Raw genomic sequence first — 23,756 nt, forward strand, 5'->3', positions numbered from 1 at the left:
AGAAACTAGTTATTACCTGCGGCCGCATGCGTGCTGAAGTCATTCAAAGCAAGGGCTTCTATACTTCCTACTAATTTCTGACAGCTGTAATACTCCAAAATGTTAGTTGTACTTTTCTTTCATGCTACAGTGGTTACTGTTCTCTAATTTTGATCACTGTGTTTTCACCAAAATAAAGGTTTTTGTTGAAATGCCTTGGAAATTCAATCAAACATGATAGTAGGACAGTGGTATACCTACAGCTAGTATTCCTTCAAATTTTGAGCGTTGAAGATTAACAATATTTCAGAAAAAAAATCAAGTATTTATAGACTGTACTCTAATTTTGATCTCCACTGTGTGTGTGTGTGTGTGTGTGAGATTAAAAGCTACCTTCATGCTTTAAGTAGTCAGTCTAAACAGAACGTCTGGCTGGCATTGATAAATAGGACACACGGTTATATTTTAGGAAAAGAAACGTGTAAAACAGGATATGACTACAGACTTTCACTGAACAGTTTGGGGCACCCACTGCCCCAAACTCACTATGAAAATGTATTTCTAATGGCTTGCTTCTAAAGTCATTTTTGAGTTCAACAAAGGCTGAATAGAAGATAAAACTTCATATTTTGAGGCTTTTGGAGTGACAGATGAAATGATTTTGAATAAAAAATTTAAGTAATTTCAAACATTTAAATGTAAAGGTGCATTGCTTGTAAGAATAATTAAAAATGTAGTTAAAAATGGGTAACTTCGCAGCCAATAAAAAGTAGTAAAATGATTAAAGCAGCTTTAAATTCACGTGATATTGTGGTGATCAGAAAATGCTATGAAATGTGCATGAATCTATGAAATATTTCTTGAGTTGAACGTGGTTGGCAGGGTGGATTGAAATACCCAGTTTTGTCTGGATTCGGGGTGACGACGGTAACCTAATGGTTAAGAATCAGTACTGGTAAACCAAAATTTGCAGGTTCAACCTCATGAAGGAATCACAGCAATCCTGTGATTCCTACTGTACTGTTGTCATGTCATAAAGCAGACCATTTAGTGGTGCAGACCGTCAATTCTTTTCTATAAACTGCCTTGAATGAAAAATAAGTTGCATAAGATCCATTTACTGAAAATAAAGGCACCCAGACCCAAACTTCATCATGAATAGACAGTTACCATAATGGGAAATCACTTTAATATACCCAGCCTCTTAAAAATACAATTCAGTGCACTCATAAAACCTTCATGCGTTTTTCCTTCAACATTCTTTTTTCTTCATTCAAACAAACTGTGACAATGATGGGACTACTTTGAAATTAAAATACATGAATCATCACACAGAAAAATTACAAATAACATTCCTGTCATGTTAAAGGAATAGTTCACTTAAAAATGAAAATTTGCTGAAAATGTACTCACCCTCACGCCATCCAAGATGATTAGATTAGTTAGTTTTTTTATTGGAACAGATTTAAAGAAATTCAGCATTACATCACTTGCTCACCAATGGATCCTCTGCAGTGAATGGGTGCCGTCAGAATGAGAGTCCAAACAGCTGATAAAAACATCACAATAATCCACACGACTCCAGTCCATCAGTTAACATTTTGAAGTGAAAAGCTGTGTGTTTGTACGAAACAAATCAATCAAGATGTTTTTAACTTCAAACCACTGCTTCCGGCTAAAATACTCTAAAAGAGGATTCTGCCTAATAGAGTCCTCTTTCCATAACATTACTTTCTCTGGTAAAAAAGTTGTCTGGTCTGAATCAGGGGAGAAATATGCACCGATCAAGCACTGTTTACAAGCAAAAACAGTCTAAACCATTTCTAAACAAATATTTTGATGTTTTTAATCAGCTCTTCTGACAGCACCCATTTCTCAAACCTGTTCCTATGAAGTTTACATCTCATTTACATCTTGGATGGCCTGAGGGTGAGCTGATTTTCAGCTAATTAAAATTTTTGGGTGAACTATTCCTTTAAGTTTCCATCAATAATCTTCTAAACACTAAACAATGTCTAAAAAAGCTAAAACAATAAGATAAATATGCTTGATCCAGTAATGCAGTGGTCCATAATAATTCATCATCTGCACATGTATCAGCATGAATTTGGTTTACTCTCAATTCTCATTTTAGTGTTCACACTATTATGACTTATTATGCATCATTGCACAAATGGTGTCACAATGGTAGTGTAACCTAAACGTGGTATGGAAAGACATTCATAAAGCGCAGATATTAATTAATGCTATAATACCAATACATACATGACAAACATTTAAGTCATCTTTCATAATGCATATCAACCATTTCATCCCAGCTTTGAGTTACAATCGACATCTCAGTACATCTATACATATATATATAGGATGAGGGAGCATAAATAGCGGCATTATCATCGGAATAGCCCAAAATCTCTCAAGAGGAGCCACTGTGTGGGATAAAAAACAGGCCTGAGAGAATGTCATGGGAGTCAGGCTGTCTACACAAACAAGAGGACAAGAATCGAGATTAGTGTTGAGTTATAGCATTCCAGGGGCTTTCAGAACTCTTCTGCATACCTTCATGTTGACTGAGCCTCATTACTGACATTCCTCCAGCCATCATCACCTTGACTATTATCGCTATGACACTGCTTACAAAGGCAGGATCCTAGACTTTCTCCATGAGACTGTGAAGGTTGATCTAGAGCAGTGGTTCTCAAACTTTTTACAGCGGCGTACCCCCTGGGGCATTTAACATTCTTCTGCGTACCCCCTCTCTTCCACTTAGACCGCAGTCACACCTTTTCTATAAAAGGACATTATTTGCCCCTTAAATTGATTTACAGGTGCATTTTTTACCTTTATAGAGGCAAAGATTTTCTATCCTTATTAACTGTATGTCATGTTTTATGCCATATTCTTAACATTCCATTAAGTGTATTAATATAATAAAGCAATAAATAATGGCAAATCGTAGTGATACTTGTAGATTTAAAAATAAAACCGCCAATAGGTGGCGGCAAGTCACTGTCTTTAATGAGCCAGGCGTCGCATCGCGTCATTCATTCATTCATTCAGTAACGAAGCAAAAATAATCATGAATGGGTTATTAATCACTGACTCTCCAAATCGTTCAAAGCCGCAGATTCGTTCACTAATGAAACACTGCTGTATGTTGCTTGGAGACGCACACCAGATGATACGGATTTTGTTGGAACTATTATTTCGTTGCAAAATAGAACAAACATGACAATATTCTGTTTAAAATGTAGGCTACATTTAAAATGTAAAATGTTCACTTAATATTACCTTTTTTTGTTGAACTGTTGTAAAAAGTGTCACATTTGCCATCGTTTGGATATTCAGGGAAATTTGCATACTGGCTCATATTTTAAACATGAAAACAATAACTCGCACAGGGTATGTGTCTGTATCGAAGAGAGTTTAAATCGATCTCAATGTACAGTGCGTGTCAATATTTGCTCTTCATGCTATTAAGTCACATTTGCCATCGTTTGGATATTCAGGGAAATTTGCATACTGGCTCATATTTTAAACATGAAAACAATAACTCGCACAGGGTATGTGTCTGTATCGAAAAGAGTTTAAATTGATCTCAATGTACAGTGCGTGTCAATTTTGCTCTTCATGCTATTAAAGGCACAATATGTAATTTTCGCCGCTGGAGGGCGCGCATTCAAAATAAACAAATAGACAAAGGTGTAGTTAGATGATGCCGTGACTGAGTGTGGAATCATGGGAGTTGTCATCTTCATCCCCACAGCCGATGCAATCCGATGGGACTCGGGCAGAAATCATGTTCATGGTTGAGTTAATGATTTATTAACGTAGTAGAATGAAGCAGGGTAGGGCTGAAAGCCGTCGAAGCGAAACGAGGCCGCTGAACGAGCGTGACACACGACTCGAAAGCAGCGGAGCTTTTATTATGCCACAGTCGACTGCTTCCGCTCCTTCCGGTCGTGCGTATGTGGGGAAAAAAAAGCAGCGCTGTTTTATCATACTAGATGCGTTTGAAAGTTCTGTTATAATGCTACTCTGTGCGGTCGTCACCGGTCTATTAAAACGCACAACATATTAAAGCGTCTTTGGTATTTCCATGTTTTCTACAAAACAAAACCGGAAATCGAGGTGTTATGACGTCATTGGCAGGCGACACAATGACACTATGGACACGGTCCGTGTCACTAGTTAAAATTGCTTATTTCTCTGTATTTAAACATTCTTCAAAACATTTGGGATAATGTAAGTACACAAGTCAGCAAAATATATAACACTGTTCTAGTGGTTTTTGGATATTTTAATAAAAAAATCTGAAGATCTACTTATTGAACAGGAGCGTGATTTGCTAAAGCAGCATATTCAGCAGGCATCCTATCGCATGCACGCTGCTTGTGTGGATCAGTGGATGCAATCAGTTTTGACCGCAAAAGATGAGGTAAGCTGATCGGATATCATGTATTTGACCGTTTACGGCACTCCCATTTTCCTATTTTTACATTAGAAGCGGCATTTTGCTTGTCAGAAATACATGTTCGGTTTTAATGTTACTTTAAGTTGGGGAAGAATTAGGCTAAATGATTGCCAAAACTCAGAATTTTGTTCATGTACCCCCTCCGTCACCTCAGTTCCAATTTGAGAACCACTGATCTAGAGGTCACATAGTGTCAAAAACAACATGGAAGCAGTACATACTGCTGCCGTTAGGTGCATAATGCTTATAGACTGACCCAAGGCCATGTGTCACTGACATTGAGCACAAGCTCAGAGATGTGGTCAGCACACTAGTGTGTAGTAAATTAGAAAGTCATGGTTGTAAAATCGATATGAAACAAAAAAAAGCATATAAAACATGAAATGCTGCCCACTTATGAAACTACAAAGACAGCTTTGGAGGTATAACAGTAACACTGCAAATAAAAATGTGTTCTTAATGAGTATTTTTGTCTAATCTTCCAGTAAAATTGTCTAAAAATCCTTCAAAGAAGATAAATGCAATCTTTACACATAAAATTTACAACACTACATAAATAAGACTTGCTTTCAATAATATAAATTTTGTTTTGTTTTTGAATGAAGTCTCATACTCAGCAAGGCTGCATTTATTTGATCAAATGCAGTAAAAACAGTAATCTTGTGAAATTACAATTTAAAATAACTCTTTTCTATTTTAATATAGTTTAAAATGTAATTTATTCCTATGATGGCAAAGCTGAATTTTCAGCAGCCATTACTCCAGTCTTCAGTGTCACCTTTAGAAATCATTCTAATATGCGGATTCTGAATACATTTGATTCTTTGATTTGAAGTTCATAAGTACAGCATTTATATATCAAACAGAAATAATTTGTAACATTATAAGTCCTGTTTATACTTTAAACAATGAAACAGTGCAGTAAGTCAAAATTCACTAACATTTAAGATATAACGAGAACTTATGCAGTGTTGCTTCAAGTAAATTTATCTGGAAGTTCTACTGTAACATTTGACTGGAAAAAAGTCAAGAAATACTCATTAAAAACTTTTTAGCAGTGTAGCTTTGACTTTGGTTTCTGTTAAATTGATTTATAATAGCTTTTTGAATACAGGTCCACAAATACTTTAAAATACAGTCTTTCAAATTGATTATGGTACTACTATTAAAAAAAACAATTGTAATTTTTTTTATCATCTCTACAAAATAACTAAGTACAATCAGTTGTACTTTGCTATAAAGGCAAAATATGAAATGCAGAATGAAAGCAGTTTAAATGACTGATTCAAGCCTCTCTGTTGTCATTGCGGAAGCCTGGAGAATGAATGTGCTTGAGGGTCTCAAGCCTGTTATTCAATGACAGCAGGTCAGGGTGGGATTCTTCGTTCTCCAAGTTGAGGGTCCAGTAATCCACTGTGCCGTTCCCCAACAATTCCCCCTCAGTGACGCTGATGCGGCAGCCCCCTTTCCCTGGACACGGGGTGGAAGCCATTCTAGTTTCTGAGCTGGCCAGTTTCTTTGGGTCCAGATTGTCTTTGTGAATGAGATCTGGAACAGAGAGCAGCAGCTGTGACTGATCGACATCCTCTGAATTTTTCTCATCCGTCACCACAGCTGTGGGCTTGTTATTTAGTTCTAAACTGGTCTTCTCCATCTGGCTGTCGACACGGTCGCCGGGTTCTGAAAGTTTCTCAGTGCCGGACTCTTCAGGCTGAAGCTCAGCTTTATCTTTGGAGATCTTGTCATGTGAGGAGACGAAGGAGGATTCTGGGGAGGATACCACGGGGTCAGAGGATATCATCATGTCCTGGGTGGTCTTCAGGGCCCGTGGGAGACGCTTTTTGCCAGTGGGAGGTGGGGGATCTAGCCGAGGGAAAGAATCCAGGGAGATGTGACTGTGTGAGAGAAAGAAAAAGCAAAGACACAATGTGATCACGCAAGATGGAATGACCACAAAAGGTCATTGCAAATATGTGGCCTGAATTTCCTCACACACGGTGGTCCAATAAGATTTATTCACTTCATTTGAATAAATCTTATTAAAGGTAAATTTTAAAGCACCGATCAAGCCTACAGGGAAAGGGAAAAAAGTAAACAGCAGAACACGTCTTTCTTTTGAATTTAGAGGATAATTTTTAGGCAGGATAAAAAGATGGTCCAAAAGACAGCTGGACAACTCATTATCTTTGCCATATTTCCAATGCAGGGAAGTTGATTTGAATTTTAAACTTTGGATTGTGAAGGTTGTAGTTCACTTAGAATCCTTTTGTGACAAAAACCAGTGGCGGCTCGTGGGTTTTAAAATAGAGGAGGCACACTAATTGTATTGGTCTGGGATCCCTGCCAATTATTATTATTATTATTTGCTTAACCACTTTAAAATGGCTTTTTGGTTGCATTTAGTCAGAAAACGTAAAGAAAACGACATACATACAGCAAGATATTATAATTTCACTTACCTGGCACTTGAAGCAAACATCCATCCCTTCTTAAAAGTCTGTGTTAAAAGAGAGCTGCCTGTTGTGCCATTTAATTAAGCCGACTGCTGTAGCCTATATCCAGCTTAGGTTGTTTTATCACATAATTTATGTCTCTGTGATGATTGGTTGATATCAGAAGGAAGGCTAGCCTCCCTTGCGAGGGTTCTTTTCTCAACACTCCCCAGCGCTGAAAGTGAACACTCGATGCTGATTGGCTAATTTTTGTTACCAACGGAGGCACGAGAGCTCACCTCTCCCCCGGCCTCCCCCTACCCTTCTCTATCATTAGCGGTTGCAATTACATCAGCAGATTCGGCACATGCGCGATAGAAAAGCGGCGCTTTCCCGTTATGATATTACAACTGTGAAATTACAAACAAAAAATACACATTCTGAGACATGAACTGAAATGAATTGTGAATTTTATTAACATTAAATCGTCCTCCTCCCATTTTCACCTCAAAATTATGGGGAAGCTGTGCCTCCCCTGCCTCCCCCGACGAGCCGCCACTGACAAAAACTAAAGATGTAAAATAAATAAAGTAATAAAGGTGGGAAAGCAGCAGTACTTAGATTTTTTAAATGCTCTATATAAATAAACACTATCATGGGTAAGTAGTTTTTTTTTTTTTTTTAAAGAAAGGTATATTTTCATTCAGCAAGGATGCATTTTAATTGAGCAATTAGGTCACAGTAAAACTTTTACAATAAGTAGCAATTTTTTTTGACCAAATCAGTACGTAATGGCTGCTAAAAATTCATTTGCCATCACAGGAATACATTTTTTTTTTTTTAAATATATTAAATATTATTTTAAATTGTACTAATATTTCACAATATTACTGTTTGTACTGTATTTTTGATCAAATAAATACAGCCTCTGTGAGAATAAGAGACTTCTTTCAAAAACCAAACTTCTGAACGAAAGTGTAAAATATATATGTTAATATATTATAACATGTTGAAAAAGGTCAGTGGACAAGAATAGTAGATGCAATGACGTAATTACCTTCTCAAGTCACATGAGCTGCTCACAGTCATTTAGTGACACTTTCTTGTAGTGAACGTTCCATATTAAATATCCCATGAGAACAGCACAATTCCCTCAATGCTGCCACATATCTGTGCAATAATAGCCTTACTAGACATGATAAGAAGTTGGTTTCTTGTAAATGCATGATTTCATTTATAATTTTATGAAAGTGGAATTTGCACTTGGTCTGTTGAAGATATGAATGTTGATGAAAGCCATAAAGTCTATGGGTCTTTTTCACCCATTTTAACATCCACCAGGTAAAAAAAAAATCAGCTCTCCTCATCAGGCCCCTCAATTTGAGGTATAATTCCACATATCATGAAGCTTGCGTAACAAGCTGACTACTTATGTTTTGTCTTTCTAGCACTAACTCCAAGTAGTAATGTCTTTCAATGATTATGAATATAAAGGCATTATTTCCACAAATTTTATGAGCAGGCATAATAAAAAGCTGGAAGGAATGTGTATAATAGATGTTACACAACTGGTAAGATTCCAGCCAATTAAGCCAAACCCTCGACGCAAGTCAAAGTTTGCCTGACGCAACACACACACAGACTCACACAAACAGACACATGTATATTCCCTTGAAGGCTGCTCATAATGAATGCAGTTGCTGTAGGGCTGCATGAAAAGCTTTTTTTCCCCCCTCTCAAAGAGATGTCAGTCAAATCTTTCCTGTAACTCATGGTGTTCACAAATAATAACAGAGCTCAAAGACATTTCTCCTGTTTTCACATTCAATGCTGAAAGAGATATGATCTGCCATAGAGAAATATGAATCTTGATAAATGATGGTCTATAAGGAGTGAATGAATAGATCAACACACGTATGGCACACTACTGGTCAAAAGTTTTGAATAATTAAGATTTTTTCATGTTTTTAAAATAAGTCTCTTGTTCTCAGCAAAGGCTGCATTTATTTGGTCAAAAATACAGTAAATCAGTAATATTGTGAAATATTACAATGAAAAAACAGTTTCTATTGTAATACATTTCAAAATGTAACTTATTCCTGTGATGGCAAAGCAAAATTAATATGCTGATTACAAGAAACATTTCTTATTATTAATGAAAACAGTAGTGATGCTTAATATTTTTGTGAAAACAGTGATGAACAGAAAGTTCAAAAGATCAGCATTTACATGAACTAGAAATCTTTTGTAATATTATAAATGTCTTTACTGTCATCGATCAATTTAATGTGTTCTTGCCAAATGAAAGTATTAATTTTTCTTTAAAAATAGGTAAAAAAAAAAACGTAGTGTATCATGGTTTTCACCAAAGTATGAAGCAGCACAACTTTTTTGAACATAAGAATAAGAAATGTTTCTGAATGTCACAGAAAACTGGAGTAACAGCTGCTGAAAATTCAGCTTTGTCATCACAAGGAATAAATTACATTTAAAATATATTAAAATAAAGAACAATTCTTTTAAATTGTAATACCACTTCACAATATTAAATTTTTTTCCCCTTTGGATGGAACACATTCATTCAGCATTACTGGATGAAAGTGAACTGGAACCAGATCAAAAATCACCCCACGTTTAGAGGAATATTGTGTTTACGTCCTTGTTTATTTGACATTTATTAGTCAGGACAGTGAAGAGGGGGTATCGGATTGGGACATGACACAGTCCAGCCCTGAATCTGTCTCTGTAGAAGCACTACGGGCCTTAAATGTCAAGAGCAAGTATCACAGCTGACAATTTCCTAGCAATTTTATTCTAAGCAAATAAAATTTTTTTAATTGAAGTCAATTGAACAGTGGCGGATCATCGGGGGAGGCAGCTTCCCCAAAATGTTGAGGTGAAAATGGGAGGAAGACAATTTAATGTTAATAAAATTCACAATTCATTTCAGTTCATGTCTCAGAATGTGTATTTATTGTTTGTAATTTCACAGCTGTAATACCATACCATGGTAATGAAGTTGGAAATCGCAGCTTTTCTATCGTGAATGTGCCGAATCTGCTGATGTAATTACAACCGCTAGGTGATAGAGAAGGGGAGGCTGGGGGAGAGCTGAGCTCTCGTGCGTCCGTTGGTAAAAAAAATTAGCCAATCAGCATCGAGTGTTCACTTTCAGTGCTGAGGAGTGTTGAGAAAAGAACCCTCGCAAATAAAAAAAAAGGGAAAACACCCCTAAGCTGGATATAGGCTACAGCAGTCGGCTTAATTAAATGGCACAACAGGCAGCTCTCTTTTAACATTGAATATAATGACTGTATTGAGGTCATTGGCGTTTACAGCTGAGAGTGAAATCTTTACCCGTTTCTTACTGTACTATGGCCAGTCTCAGTCAGGCTGGACCACACTGGCTCCACGTTCTTATTCACCTCTGTGACTCCGATGTCTCCGTGGCTGTTGGGATCTTTTCGGCGGAGCAGGTCATTTACCTTCGCTCCCATGGCTTTGCCCAAGTTCAGGGCGTTTTTTAGGTGCTGGCTGCCTCCCGTCTTCGATCCTGCCAGGGCAGAGGTGTCTGTGGAGGCTGCTGGACGAAAGTTCAGCTTCGGCTGTTCCACAGTGTTGCAGTTCTCAAACATGCTTTGGTCCACTAAGGAACAAAATAAAAAAATTTTTTTTTCAGACAAAGTGATTCATACTACATTAACATTTAAAGGTGACTTCAGTAGGTACTTAAATGCATGATTGTTTAAAACTGAAAGTGCAACACTCACTGCAGAACATTTTTCATTCAACCAATTTGTTCAACATAAACTTACTATTGTTATGTTTTATGCTTTCTAAGATCTATCAGATTAAATGTAGGGATGCATTTTCATGCTTTGGCTGATAACTGATAAATAACCAATATTAAATTTCTGCACTGTTTTTAATAAATAAATTGGTAACGCTTTACAATAAGGTTCCATTTGTTAACATTAGCTAACTACATTAGTTAACAAACTAACAATGAAAAATACTTCTAAAGCATTTATTAATCTTAGTTAATGTTGATTCCAAAATGTATTAATGCATTATTAAAATGAAGAGATGTATCTATTAATGTTAGTTAAATGGACCTGAGCTAACATGGACTAAAAATGAACAGCTGTATTTATTAACTAATGTTAACAAAGTTTAATAAATAATGTAACAAATGTATTGCTCATTGTTAGTTAATGCATTAAATATAGTTAACAAATGGAATACATTTATAATAATAAAAAAATCGTTCTAAATGCTAAAAGTGGATTTAAGCATGACAACCCTCTAAAATACATGAAAAATACATTATAAAATACATGAAAAATGAATATTAATTTAGATATTTGTTGAAAACTACTTTCACAATGTGATTAAATTGTGAAAAAAACCAAGCTGTAAAAACCCCCACAATTAAATATTCAGTATTACCTGACATATACTGTATATCCATTATCAACAGATACCATTTAAAAAAGTACAGATAAACAATGACACCGATATCATGCATCCCTAATTTCATGCAGTAGTAATTAAGCATTTTATACATCAAATGTTGAGCAATAGACAAGTTCACGCAAAAAACAAAACAAAAAAAAAACACAACGACACCAACATAGGCAGAAAATGGCCTAAAAAAAATAATAAAATAATAAATAAAATAAAATACAAAAAAAAAAAAAAAAGCATTTGGCAGGTCAAAAGAAGTCATGTTTCTTACCTCGGAACCAATTATTTCATGATTAGCATTTGAATGACAAAGAGAGCATAATTTATTGTTTGTATCTAACAAAACAGTGCATTAATGCTCATACATGCAACTAGAACAAAAAACAAAAGAAACAAACAAAAAAAAACTTTTACCTTTTAAAAGGTGACTGAAGAGAGGGAGACCAACAGTGATAAAGATGGAATGATTTGCAATTTGCCAACAAAAGTGGCCCCTGATGTAGCGTTCTATTTCAACTTCAGCTTCTATTTAGGCCATTCAAAGCCATTTACAATAAAAGCTGTTTATTAGTCTGGCTATAATCAAATGTGATTTTAAGAAACTCTTGAAAGCATTTGATGTGGCATAGTTATTTCCAGCTTGTTAAACTCAAAGTTTCAACACTTGCTCATGGAGGAGTAAGAATTCTCATTAGCTGGTGAGTCTCTCACAGACGACAAACTTGGGCCACATACGAAACTAGAGAGGCTTTTCCACACAAATATTTGACAAAGAGAAGTTATTTTGATGCTGACAATGTCTTGGCTCTGCAGGCAAGGCAAACAGATGAATGAGGGAAAACAGTGTGCCAAAAACAGCATGCTGTTGTCATGGTAATCAGGGGAAAAAAATTTACCATTTGCAAAGGGTCTGCCTTTCTTTTCCAGACACACCACTGGGTAACAAGAGCAGCTTAAATCATTGACAGGATTGATCTTCAAAACGTGCATCATCAGGCTGAATTAATCAATTAAGCAAAAGCTTAAACTAGCACAACATGCTGCTATAATGCGTGCTGGAGAGAAATGGCCAGGAGAAAAGTAGCTACTCGTCTGTGGTTTCATGTGATTGTCTGCGGTAGCACACCAATAGGGCCATCTGACATCTGAAAGAGATAACTGATGCCCAAACCACTAAGCACTTCACTGGCTGACACGTTACTTCATCTGCTAAAGCTACAATACCCAGACTGATTCTATTATGTTTGTGTATCAGCCTCAGATGGGCCACTCACAGCCCACCCACAAAACTAAAAAATACTCAATTAGGTTGTCTGACTGCAAAACATCTTCAGCAAAATCATGTTTAAAAAGTATTTTTGTACAGTCTATTATTCTAGTATAATCCATTTCAGATTGATCTGTCCTGAAAATTCAACTAAAAACAAAGCAATCTATGGTTGGTCAGGTTACATGTTATTCAGACAGGCTCGTCCTGTCTAAGTGGGTAGTTTTTGGCCAAAACACGTAGAAACTGGACCAGATTTTATGCTGAAAATCACAAGTATGGTTCTGTAAATCTAGATTTTGAGTGAGGAAGAGAGAAAGTAGTAGGATGTACAGCAAATGTTCAGCTTCCAATTTTGAGCGTTACGCAGTGATCATTGGTTTTGATCCTTCTCCACAGGGCTGGACATTATCATGTAGCTCGTGGCTGCAGTTTAAAATACCTCACTGAGGCTCCGCCACAGTAGCAAATGTTAGGAGGGTATCTGACACGCTGCTATTCTGGGCTGGTTTATGAGCTCCTGATGTGTCCCAGCAGGAACACCTCTGGACCAAACACTGTCCAGCACACACATGCACGCGCCGCATGGGTAACGGGGTTGCCACTTTTTGACCAATGAATTTCCATATTTCCAGTTAAGTTTAATGCACATTAAAAAACATCAAAAAAGCATGAACTTGAACAATTTTAATTGTTTTAATTTTAATTTTTAATTCAATTTTAAAATGATAATATAATATAATTCTAGAAATTATAATAAAATTCAAAAAAGCACATCCTATTGGATATGATTTTGATATATTTTTATTATAATTTATAAAATTCTATAAATAATTATTCTAGAAATTATAATTACAATAAAATAATACACATTTTAAAAGTTCTTGCAAAAGACATTTCCTATTTGAGACATTGATGATATTTTTATAGGAAATATAATAATATAATATAAATATATATTATACCTTTTTATTTAAAATATAATATAATATAATATATTAAAAAGCTATTACATTAAATATATTAAAAAGTATATTTGATTATAATATACTTTCTAAATTTCTAAATTATAATTACAGTAAAATGCAATACATTTTTGAAGTCTCAGAAGTAGTGTTGTCAAAAGACCCGGTATTTCGGTACCAAGTCGGTACTACAAAAATGACTAACACTGTTGCCGCGGGCTGTTTTTCATGTTCCCGGGTTGAAAAACGACCCCATTAATGTGATATTTAGCCCCTGGAATGCGAGGAATGGCCAGGGGAACCCCGCCAAAACACGCGTATTTTATCCCCGGAACGCGATTTTTAACGGGGACCCCTCGAAACGCTGAGGAAGATCCTGAAAACACCAGCAAACCCTAAAACAGACAACAGTTTACAGATGTTTTTCAGCGACCGCAGAACTATGACTAAACTTTTGGGTGAAACTTGTTTACTTTTTTCATACTTTTATTACTTGTGGAAAAACTTGAAACACTTTTAAATAAGTATAAAGAATGGCATTGGTTTTGTACATTTAATTTTTGTTTAACATTATTAATAAAAATGTTGTTCAATTAGCATGTTTTTGTGTTTTGCTTTGGTACCGAAATTGTTACCGAGAACCGTGGATTTTCACTGGTATCGGTACCGAATACTGAAATGTTGGTACCGTGACAACACTACTCAGAAGAGACATTCTATTTGATATATATTTTTTTCTTTTTTCTATTGTTGGAACCCTGATGGTAAAACATTAAAATGCATTTGTAAGATTTTCTCATCTCTCAAGACCCCTGTATTTATAACCCAAACAAAAATAATCACACTGAAAAGTGACCAGATTTTATATTTCATAATGCACTACATCATTCAGTACAGAATCAAAAAATAACCGATGAAAAAATTAATTAAATGTATTTACACCCCAAGCCAAAAAACTACCATCTTTACTTGGATAAATTAGAAAATAACAACAAATAAATAAAGCAATTTAACCCATTATCTCCAAGTTGGCTGACCTAGATGTTCAGGTCAGTAGAAGATGAGTCAAACATCAATATTTCATTTGAACCCTCTTTCTAGCCTGAATCTTTAAATACAAGGGCAGGGGGATGGGGAAAAGAGTTAGCCCTGGATAACACATGAAGAGAGGGTCAAGGTGGAGTAACCTGAAATGCACTTGCACCATCTGACTCCCTGTTATCAACTCAATCATTAACACAAATGAGCTGGAGCACCATAGTGGCACAGCGGCCCAGAATAAAACCATCAGTGTCAGGACTTCTAAATGAAAAGAGAAGAGAACTTCACAAGCAAACTGCACTGTTAGGACTATCCATTAGCTTTATCTTTGTTGAACAGCACCGCTGACTGACTAGTCTCCTTGGTACTGTAGATATACTGTAGAACATATAAGGGTAGAAAGGAAATAAATGAATACAAATCCTAAAAAGAGCAACAAAAACACCACCACCAAAAACCGTAGATGGCATGGAAATGTTCCTGGTCAATAGCTATTTGTATGTTAAGCAGCGTGCTGGAACCTACACCAGCACTTGAAAAAAATGCACTGGCAAAAAATGGATTTTTGAAAGACGATAAATCTCAAACTATATCAGAACAGTGTTACAATTAAGGTGAGACCAAACAGCAGCACTGAACACATAAAAACTAGATGTGGAGATGTTATTATGGCAATGTTCTGCTACCGAAGAGAAAAAAATAACAGTGAACATAACAGGAGACAATGCCCCCATTTTCATTCAACTTCAAATCTCAGATCAATAATTAATCAAAGGTTCCGTCACATCAATGTCAAGCAGTAACATGCATGCAATGCAGCTATCTGCAAGTTTACCACTGATGAAATAAAGAGATTTGTAGCAAGTAGACTGTGATTCCAGATAATGACAGCTTTTTTACTTGATCGACAGTCATGTGTCGTTGAAGAAATCATTAGAACCTGATTAGACTCACAGTACGTAACGGCACATTCTGTGAAATATAGCTAATTAATTTAGTTCTTTTAAGGGCAGTTTTTAATTTCATGGTGTTCCACCCTTGTGGGGCATAAAGGAGTTCAAATCAATTGAATTGTATTGGAGTTAACTTTATAATATGTTATATATATTTTTTCCGGTCAAGTGTGGCAACCGTTCCCCGGATTTCACAATTCACATCTCCTTGGGTATCCTTCTAGGTCGTCTAATTTTGTAATCCTGAAAGGAAATGGAATTCGAGTTTACGGTATCTACAATAGATGGAGCTAAACACTTCAAACTAAAGTACCCTGGCAACTTCAGGAGAAAGAATGTTCTCAAAAGCCTCCAGAGCGATCAGGTGGGCCCGGGCATCAGCTTCTAATTCAGCGGCACCTGAGTTTCCAACAGCTTCACTCAGAAGCGGCAGCCGTACTAAAATGAGATGTGATATTGTTATGCAATTTCAATTATGCCACAGGGAGAAGGATCAATCCGGCAGCCGCTCGTTTCCCTGAGCGTGCAAAGATGAGACTGGGACGCTCCAGAACATCCTTTAAATTACACGGCGATTCAGATGGTGTTCTCTGCACTTGCTGGTTTTGTGAGCTCTACATGTTTTAGTGGTTATTTTTATTTCTTGAAGCAGCTGTGCGTGCATATGGCATCTGAAGTGGTTCCATTTGCGTGCCAGCGATTCTTGGAATCGCAGAACGACTGAACCACAGTTTAAGTAGGAAAGTCAATCAACTGTATTCACAATGGATTTATGTGTAACTTAACTAGTGTAAACTTAGAGAAGGCTGCCGAAGTAATGCCAGTTTGTGTAGCCATTTTCAAAAGCTAGTTCAAATGATCCAGTAGTTCAACTTAGTGCATGTCACTGAACATTCACTGAGAATGACTCTCCCACTGAATGAACACATTCACACAGTGACTGTCACAGAGGCGAACTCCGTGATTCCCTCTTCCGACCATCAGAGGGCTCCCTCACCCGAATATTGACTCTTACACTCTCACACTACATTTCCCATCAGCCCCGTATCTGGCACTGATCACCTAGCCCAGCTGTAGCCCATCAGCTGGCCTATATAAACAGTCTGTTCCTTCCAGCTCATTGCGAAGTCTTGTTTTACTGCGGTTTACATTTCTGAGCGTTTTTCTCTGTTTTGCCTGCCTGTTGTGACCCTGTCTGTACCTCGTTTATGATACTCTGCTACCTGCCTTCTGGATTATCCGCCTTGTCTCTGTCCGGATAGGCCGGCCCCTCGACCGCGTGGGAGACCCCGGCGTCTTTGGGATAATTGGTGGTTTATTATTCGTGACACCAAAGTCTGTTTTGTGTGGAATAATTACTGAAAATAATTAAAAAAGGTAACACTTTATTTAAAGGTGTCTTTGTTACACACGTTACATGTACTTGCTATTATAATAACAATTAATGATGTATAATTACATGCAAGTAACCCTAAGCCAAACCCTAATGCTAAACCTAACCATATAGAAAGTACATGTAGTTAATTAATATTACTCAGTACTTAAATGTATAATTACCCTGTAACAAGGACACCTTAAAATAAAGTAACCAAAAAAAAAACAGTGGCCAGGATTCAAGGACAAGGTCAATGATGACAAAATTAATTTTAAATAATTAGCTGTGCTTCCCCAGGCATCAGTATCATATAAAAAACTTTTTAGCAGAATATGCTTGTGTAAAATAAATGTGTAAAAGTAAAAGTTTAGTAGAATATGCTTGTGTAAAAGGGTTCCTTTACTGGTTTTCATGCAGTTGCTATGCAGTTGCTAGGGCAGTTCTAAGCAAATTACTTTTTTTTTTTTTTTATCAAAAGAGCCCACTGTCAACATTTCAAAAATGCGCCTACACTTTAAAGTCAAACAGAAGTAGCAACAGATCTTTTTTTCAGCTTGTGACACATTCAAGTGAACAGAATATTGAAAAAAAAAAAAGAAAAAAAAAGAAATGGAGGGTGGGACTTTGCTTTATCAGTCGGTTGTTGATTAAATGGAAGCAGATTGGTTGAATGCGCAGTTGTAAACAGACGACTGAAAGAAAGGGGCAGTTTAAGCAGACTATAGCAGTCTAGAATATGTCACTTTTGTTTCACCAGAAGATCTAATCAACTGGGGAGAGTCGTGGCCTAATGGTTAGAGTCGGACTCGTAACCCAAGGTTGCGGGTTCGAGTCTCGTACCGGCAGGGATTGTAGGTGGGGGGAGTGAATGTACAGCGCTCTCTCCCACCTTCAATACCACGACTGAGGTGCCCTTGAGCAAGGCACCGAACCCCCAACTGCTCTCCGGGGCGCTGCAGCATAAATGGCTGCCCACTGCTCCGGGTGTGTGTTCACGGTGTGTGTGTGTTCACTGCTGTGTGTGTGCACTTTGGATGGGACAAATGCAGAGCACTAATTCCGAGTATGGGTCACCATACTTGGCCACATGTCACATCACTAATTTAATCATGACATTTTGATGAAAAATTATGAGGTCAAAGAAAATTAAAACAAATTATACATGGATAATTCATTCAAAGGATCAACAATATGCATTTATAAAATAGATTAATTTTCATTTCATACTGTTTTTAAAAGTTTTGGTCAGATTAAAGCAATAATGCTTTTCCCCCCCTAAAAATTATGTATATGTTTTAGTCTGACTGAAAATCATACCAGACCAGTTTTTGCAAAGTTGGACTAATAGACAGAAAATGCAACTGTAGATCAGCTTTGTCCAGCATGTATACGCTTCGCCACTGGCAACATGTATTTAATCTTTCAACTATTTTGATTACTCACAATGGTTAGACAGATGAAGACTATAACTGAACTATGCACGAAACTTGAATCATGCTTGATATTACTGGAGCCATGATATGACTTCAATGTAAATCTATGGATTTTTTTTTTTTACCCATTTTATCGTTAACCTTGCAAAAATCATGTGATTGGCGAGAGAAGGAACAGCCACCTCTCCTCAAAAAGCTGCATGATTTGAGGTATCAAGCCTGTAATAAAAACTGAAATCAAAATCCCTAACTTGAGTAAAATAGTAGTAGCAATATGTGCCTTAGCAAACAGCACTTATACAAACATACTTTGTCCTTGAAGGAGGAGAAATCAGGAAAAAAAAAAAATACTGGTCTTGTGTTCAGACAATGTTTCCCTGTGGAGGATTTAGACCACAGCTCACAGCTGGGTCTTGGCCTCCAGACCTGCTGCCAGCCAACACGACTGGTCGTGAATCCCTCATTAGAGACGCGGCGAAGAATCTGTGGGAAGATTTTTTACAAGCCTGAAGGAGATTTAAAGATGGCAAATTCTTAAATTTCGAAAGAAAAAAAGATATTAGTGCATAAATGGAGCAAAATACCGACGTTTAAGACTAAACCAACAACAGAAAGTGCTTTCGATGTCCTCTGTGTGTGGGAAGACTTGCTTACCACTCTATTATTACCAGTCTAATTGTGTGCACTTGTCTGCCTCTAAATGACACTGGGCACACAAAGAGAAACAGAGGAAGCGAGAGGGAAAACTGGAAAATATAAACAGAGAGGTTAAAGAGTCAGAGTAGTTTATCAGAGAGATACAGTTTAGACACCGAAATATCACTTTTTAGAAGCACAGAAAAAAACTAAACGCAAGAACTCAAAATGTGTACAAAAGTTAATATGTGAAGCAGTCAGACACGACAAGCTCTTTTGAGTATGAAATTAACAAATAAAGGATGTGATTTGTGAAAACTCTGACACTCTAATTGGGGTTCCTGTTGGTAAAGATCTGACCGGTTTAGATGCCTCGCTACCCTTAGGGTATAATTAGCTTAGCGTTCTCAGTGCACAGTCATTCAGTTAAGAATCTGTTCTGTCGTGCATGCTAAAACAGATATAGCTGGGTCATTGTCTTCATTCTGAGCACTTCTGATGAAAGGTGATCTAAGTGGCTGAGAATACAGGTGCATCTCAATAAATTAGAATGTCGTGGAAAAGTTCATTTATCAAACATGCCTAATACAACTGATGTGATCGATACACTATCACAGGCTAATGTATAAAATTTGTTCTACATTTCACTTCATATAGATGTACTGTATCTCTTGCAGTTAAAAACAACCACTTGTTTGTGAATAAGCAGCAATCGCTTGAAGACTTTAAAAGAGCGTTAACACATACAGCAGTTGGCTACGACATATATACAGTCGTGGCCAAAAGTTTTGGCAGTGACAAAGTTTGCAGCTTAAAGTCTGCGTGAACCGGAAGTTGCTGACGACTTTATTTCAGTGTAGTGACGTATTTCCAGCTGAAACGGAATACTGAATAGAGAGCATGGTTTTATGTTTGCGCTCCTCCTCTCTGTCTTTCACTCATAGCAGTAAATGTTCAGATTTTGATTAAAGATTACGAAGACAAACACTTTTTTTCAGTGGATTAACTTGCACGGATTAATTATTTACATCAAGACTAGCAATGTGCGCTAGTAAAGTAAATAAAGTCAAAAGACTGATTGCTATAAAAGGAGGGAAGAAGCAATTCCAATCATTGTGTTCTTGTTAACAACGGTTACCTCCAAAGAAACACGTGCAGCCATCATCGCTTTGCATCAAAATGGCCTCACATGTAAGGAAATTGCTACAAAGAATATTGCACATGAAAGAACCATTTACCGGATCATCAAGAACTTCAAAGTGAAAGTGAAAGTGAAGTGATGTGTGGCCAAGTATGGTGTACCATACTCAGAATTTGTGCTCTGCATTTAACCCATCCAAGTGCACACACACAGTAGTGAGAAAGAAGTGGCTCGAAGATCATTACATTGAAATTTTGTATCCGTGGCCAGGCAACTCCCCGGATCTCAATCCCATAGAGAACCTGTGGTCAGTCCTCAAAAGGCGAGTGGACAAGCAGAAGCCCACAAATTCAACTCCGAGAACTAATAAGGCAAGAATGGATCGCCATCAGTCAGGATTTGGCCCAGAAGCTAATATCCAGCATGCCAGAGCGAATTGCAGAGGTTATGAAGAACAAGGGTCAATACTGTAAATATTGAGTCATATTTTTTTGCCAATAAAAGCCTTTAAAACTTATGATATGCTTACCATTGTTTTTCAGTATACCATAGAAACATGTGGAAAAAATAATCTACAAATACTGAAGCAGCAAACTGCAAAACACAAAATTTATGTCACTGCCAAAACTTTTGGCCATGACTGTATATATACTGGACTGTTCGGAAGTAGGGAAGGCCATTATAACCAACAATGTATCCACTTGGTGACCTTTTTTTGATAAAATCACTGAGTGTGTGAATGTTCCATTAGAGATACAAGATTCTGACATCTGATGTGTGTCCCTAAACATTAAAATGGAGACAAGAGTATTTACTATGCTTTGGGACTGTTTGCTTTTCAATAAATGACATAAAATGTGACAAACAAAATGGGTTAAAGTCACCTTGGTCTCCCAAAATTATTAGCAGTACAAACAGCAGTAGATGGTTTGACAATATTGACACTGATTGACTTGAACCTTTTAAGCAAAGCATCAAGCAGTGTTTTTCTAAGTGCGCAAAATCACATTAAACAGCAATTTCATCCTCCAAGCAGTCAGAGGGGCTGTGCTTGTTGAGCACATTGAGCAGACGTAGGGTACTCTCGTCCTGCTGTCCCCAGCTTTCATCACTCTCATCTGTGTTTGACTCGTACTCGGATGCGATTCCCGACTCGCGGAATTTTAGTAGCTCAAGGCTACTCAGAAGCTCGTCCCGTGATGAGGGCGAGACACCTTGGGATGGCGTGTCAGGACCATCCTCCTGTTGGGGTGGTCCCGGAAGAAAGCGGAAACACTCAAACTTGATCAAGCACTGGTCCCTACCTATTGGACTGCCCAGCGGCAGGGATAGCTGTGTCCCATCGTTGAATGGAGGAAGGATGGCGTCCTCTGGTCTGGGGATGGTGGGGTCACACAGAACTGGGGGCACATTGGCACGGAAGGTGATTTCCAGGAGACTATCTTGAGATCCCACTGTTAAGAGAGAGGAAGAGATAGGGGGCTTTTTACACTTGGTTAATTTCAAAGGTCTGAGAACGGTTTACATGAATTTTGACATCTGAATGCTCCAAATTCACTTTAAGCAAACTGAAAAGTATCAAGGCCTCCTAAAGAATAAATAAATATATAACATTTATCTAGTCTTCAGTGTCACATGATCTCTCAGAAATCATTCTAATATGCTGATTTGGTGCTCAATTGTGCTGCTTAATCAAAAGAACTGTTTCAAAAGAACAGCATTTATTTGAAATAGAAATATCTTTTAACATTATAAATGGCTTTACTGTCAATTTAATGTACCCTTACTGAATAAAAGTTATTGACCTACATTTTTTGAATGGTAGCGTATAATCATAGACATCATAAAATTATTTAAAATATAATATAAAATTAAAAAATGTTATAAAATAATACATTCAGAAACTTTTTATGGTCTAAATGATAATTTAATATATAATATAAAAATATACATTTTGCACAACTAAAGGTTTGGAGGTTAAATGTAATGCAGTGTGAATGTAATTACAACAGAAACACAATACTGTTCTGTTCTAGGGTTGTCAAAAGAACCGACGTCGGTACCAAATCGTTTACAATTTTACAAATGTGTAAAAGCGCTGTTGAGTGGATTCTTAAAAATTTCTGATTCGCTGTTGGCGAATGGAACCATAGTCAACAGTAAGTTACTGGCTGACCACTAACTACTGAAAGTATCAACCATCATTCTCAGTTTTAAACATTTTTATTTACTATAGGTTCTCTTATACCTTTGCAAATGATTGTTTCGAAGTACCGTAGTACTGTACTGCTTCAAAGTAAAGCTGGGGTTCAGCCTTTCCACTCTCTTTTCTCTGTGGATGTCATCTGCCTTCCTTCATATTATATAATGCTTCACAATGTCAGTTCTGCTCCACTTTTCACTTTTTCTTCTGCTCCAGCAGGTTAATAACAGTGCTCCAACCCCTGCAACATATACTCACTTGCCCTCTCTGAATAGATCTGATGCGTTTCAGCAGCTTTCTTTCACTCTTGTCTTTTCACTCAGACCCTCCTATCTGTTCCACCTCTCTCTATATCACATTCAACTTCACTTTGCCTTTTAACTTCTCTCCCATCATGGCACTCCACAGGGGTTAATTTCAGGCTTATTTTAAAGCACACGTTCAAATAGAGCAGCAACACCTGGAGATGTGCTGTCTTTCACATTAGCCTGCATGATAAAGAGCTCTCGTCACACATTCCAACTGTCACACTTAAGTCACCTTGTAAAAAACGGCTGTAAATGGCTGTCAAATCTCTTCTTACGTCCTCTTTAATGATGACACCATATTTTACTCTGAAGTGAAAGTTAGAATCTAAGACCAGCATCATTATCAGGATGTTTTCATAGTTAGACCTCTTTAAAATAATAATAATAATATTAAAAATAATAATATTATTATTACTATTATTATTATAATTATATGAATAATACATTAACATTGAGCAATTTAATAATAATAATAATATTTCAGTCCAAATTAGGGCTGTGAATGTTAACATGTTAACTTATTGGGATTAATTAAATTAAGATTCATGAGATTAATTTAGGAACTATCCATATAAATTATAATTATATCAATTTGAACAATCCAGGTTTTTGCACAAACAAACAAACAAACAAACAAACAAACAAACAAACAAACAAACAAACAAACAAACAAACAAACAAACAAACAAACAAACAAACAAACAAACAAACAAACAAACAAACAAACAAACAAACAAACAAACAAACAAACAAACAAACAAACAAACCCTAAACATTATATACTTAAAGGTCCCATATTGTACACCTTTCTGGAGTTTTATTTGAGGTTTTGATGTCCTTAAGAATATATATTTGCGGTATAAGTACCAAAAACCATCTCAATATATGTTTACCGCTCCTCTCTCAGGAGCTCTGCTGAGAACAGGTCGATTTTGGTCTGTCTAGTTAATATTCATGAGCCTCTCTTCTGATTGGCCTGTTGTGTTCTGAGTGACGCATGGCCAGGCCAGCCACAGGTAACTAGGGTCAGCCGACGTCACAGCACTAGCTGGAGGCAGCAAAACAAAGGGGAAACTGGAGGC

The 23,756-nt window shown here is 36.9% G+C and overlaps 1 protein-coding gene across 2 annotated transcripts in view; it reads right to left on the bottom strand.

Moving 5' to 3' along the window:
- Positions 1-5,576: 5,576 nt before the first annotated feature.
- LOC107692421 (carboxyl-terminal PDZ ligand of neuronal nitric oxide synthase protein-like) overlaps positions 5,577-23,756 on the bottom strand; it is a 123,830-nt gene continuing 105,650 nt past the window's right edge. For both annotated transcript variants that reach the window (XM_016491469.1, XM_016491467.1), the window contains 3 exons: positions 21,468-21,617; positions 10,243-10,531; positions 5,577-6,348 (listed from right to left, as the gene is read on the bottom strand). In XM_016491469.1, coding sequence (XP_016346955.1) covers positions 5,739-6,348; positions 10,243-10,531; positions 21,468-21,617 — 1,049 coding nt within the window. In that variant the 3' untranslated portion in view covers positions 5,577-5,738. The remainder of the gene's footprint in view (positions 6,349-10,242; positions 10,532-21,467; positions 21,618-23,756) is intronic.

The sequence above is a fragment of the Sinocyclocheilus anshuiensis genome, unplaced genomic scaffold, assembly GCF_001515605.1.
Source record: "Sinocyclocheilus anshuiensis isolate Anshui unplaced genomic scaffold, SAMN03320099.WGS_v1.1 scaffold70, whole genome shotgun sequence".
Taxonomy (NCBI): domain Eukaryota; kingdom Metazoa; phylum Chordata; class Actinopteri; order Cypriniformes; family Cyprinidae; genus Sinocyclocheilus; species Sinocyclocheilus anshuiensis.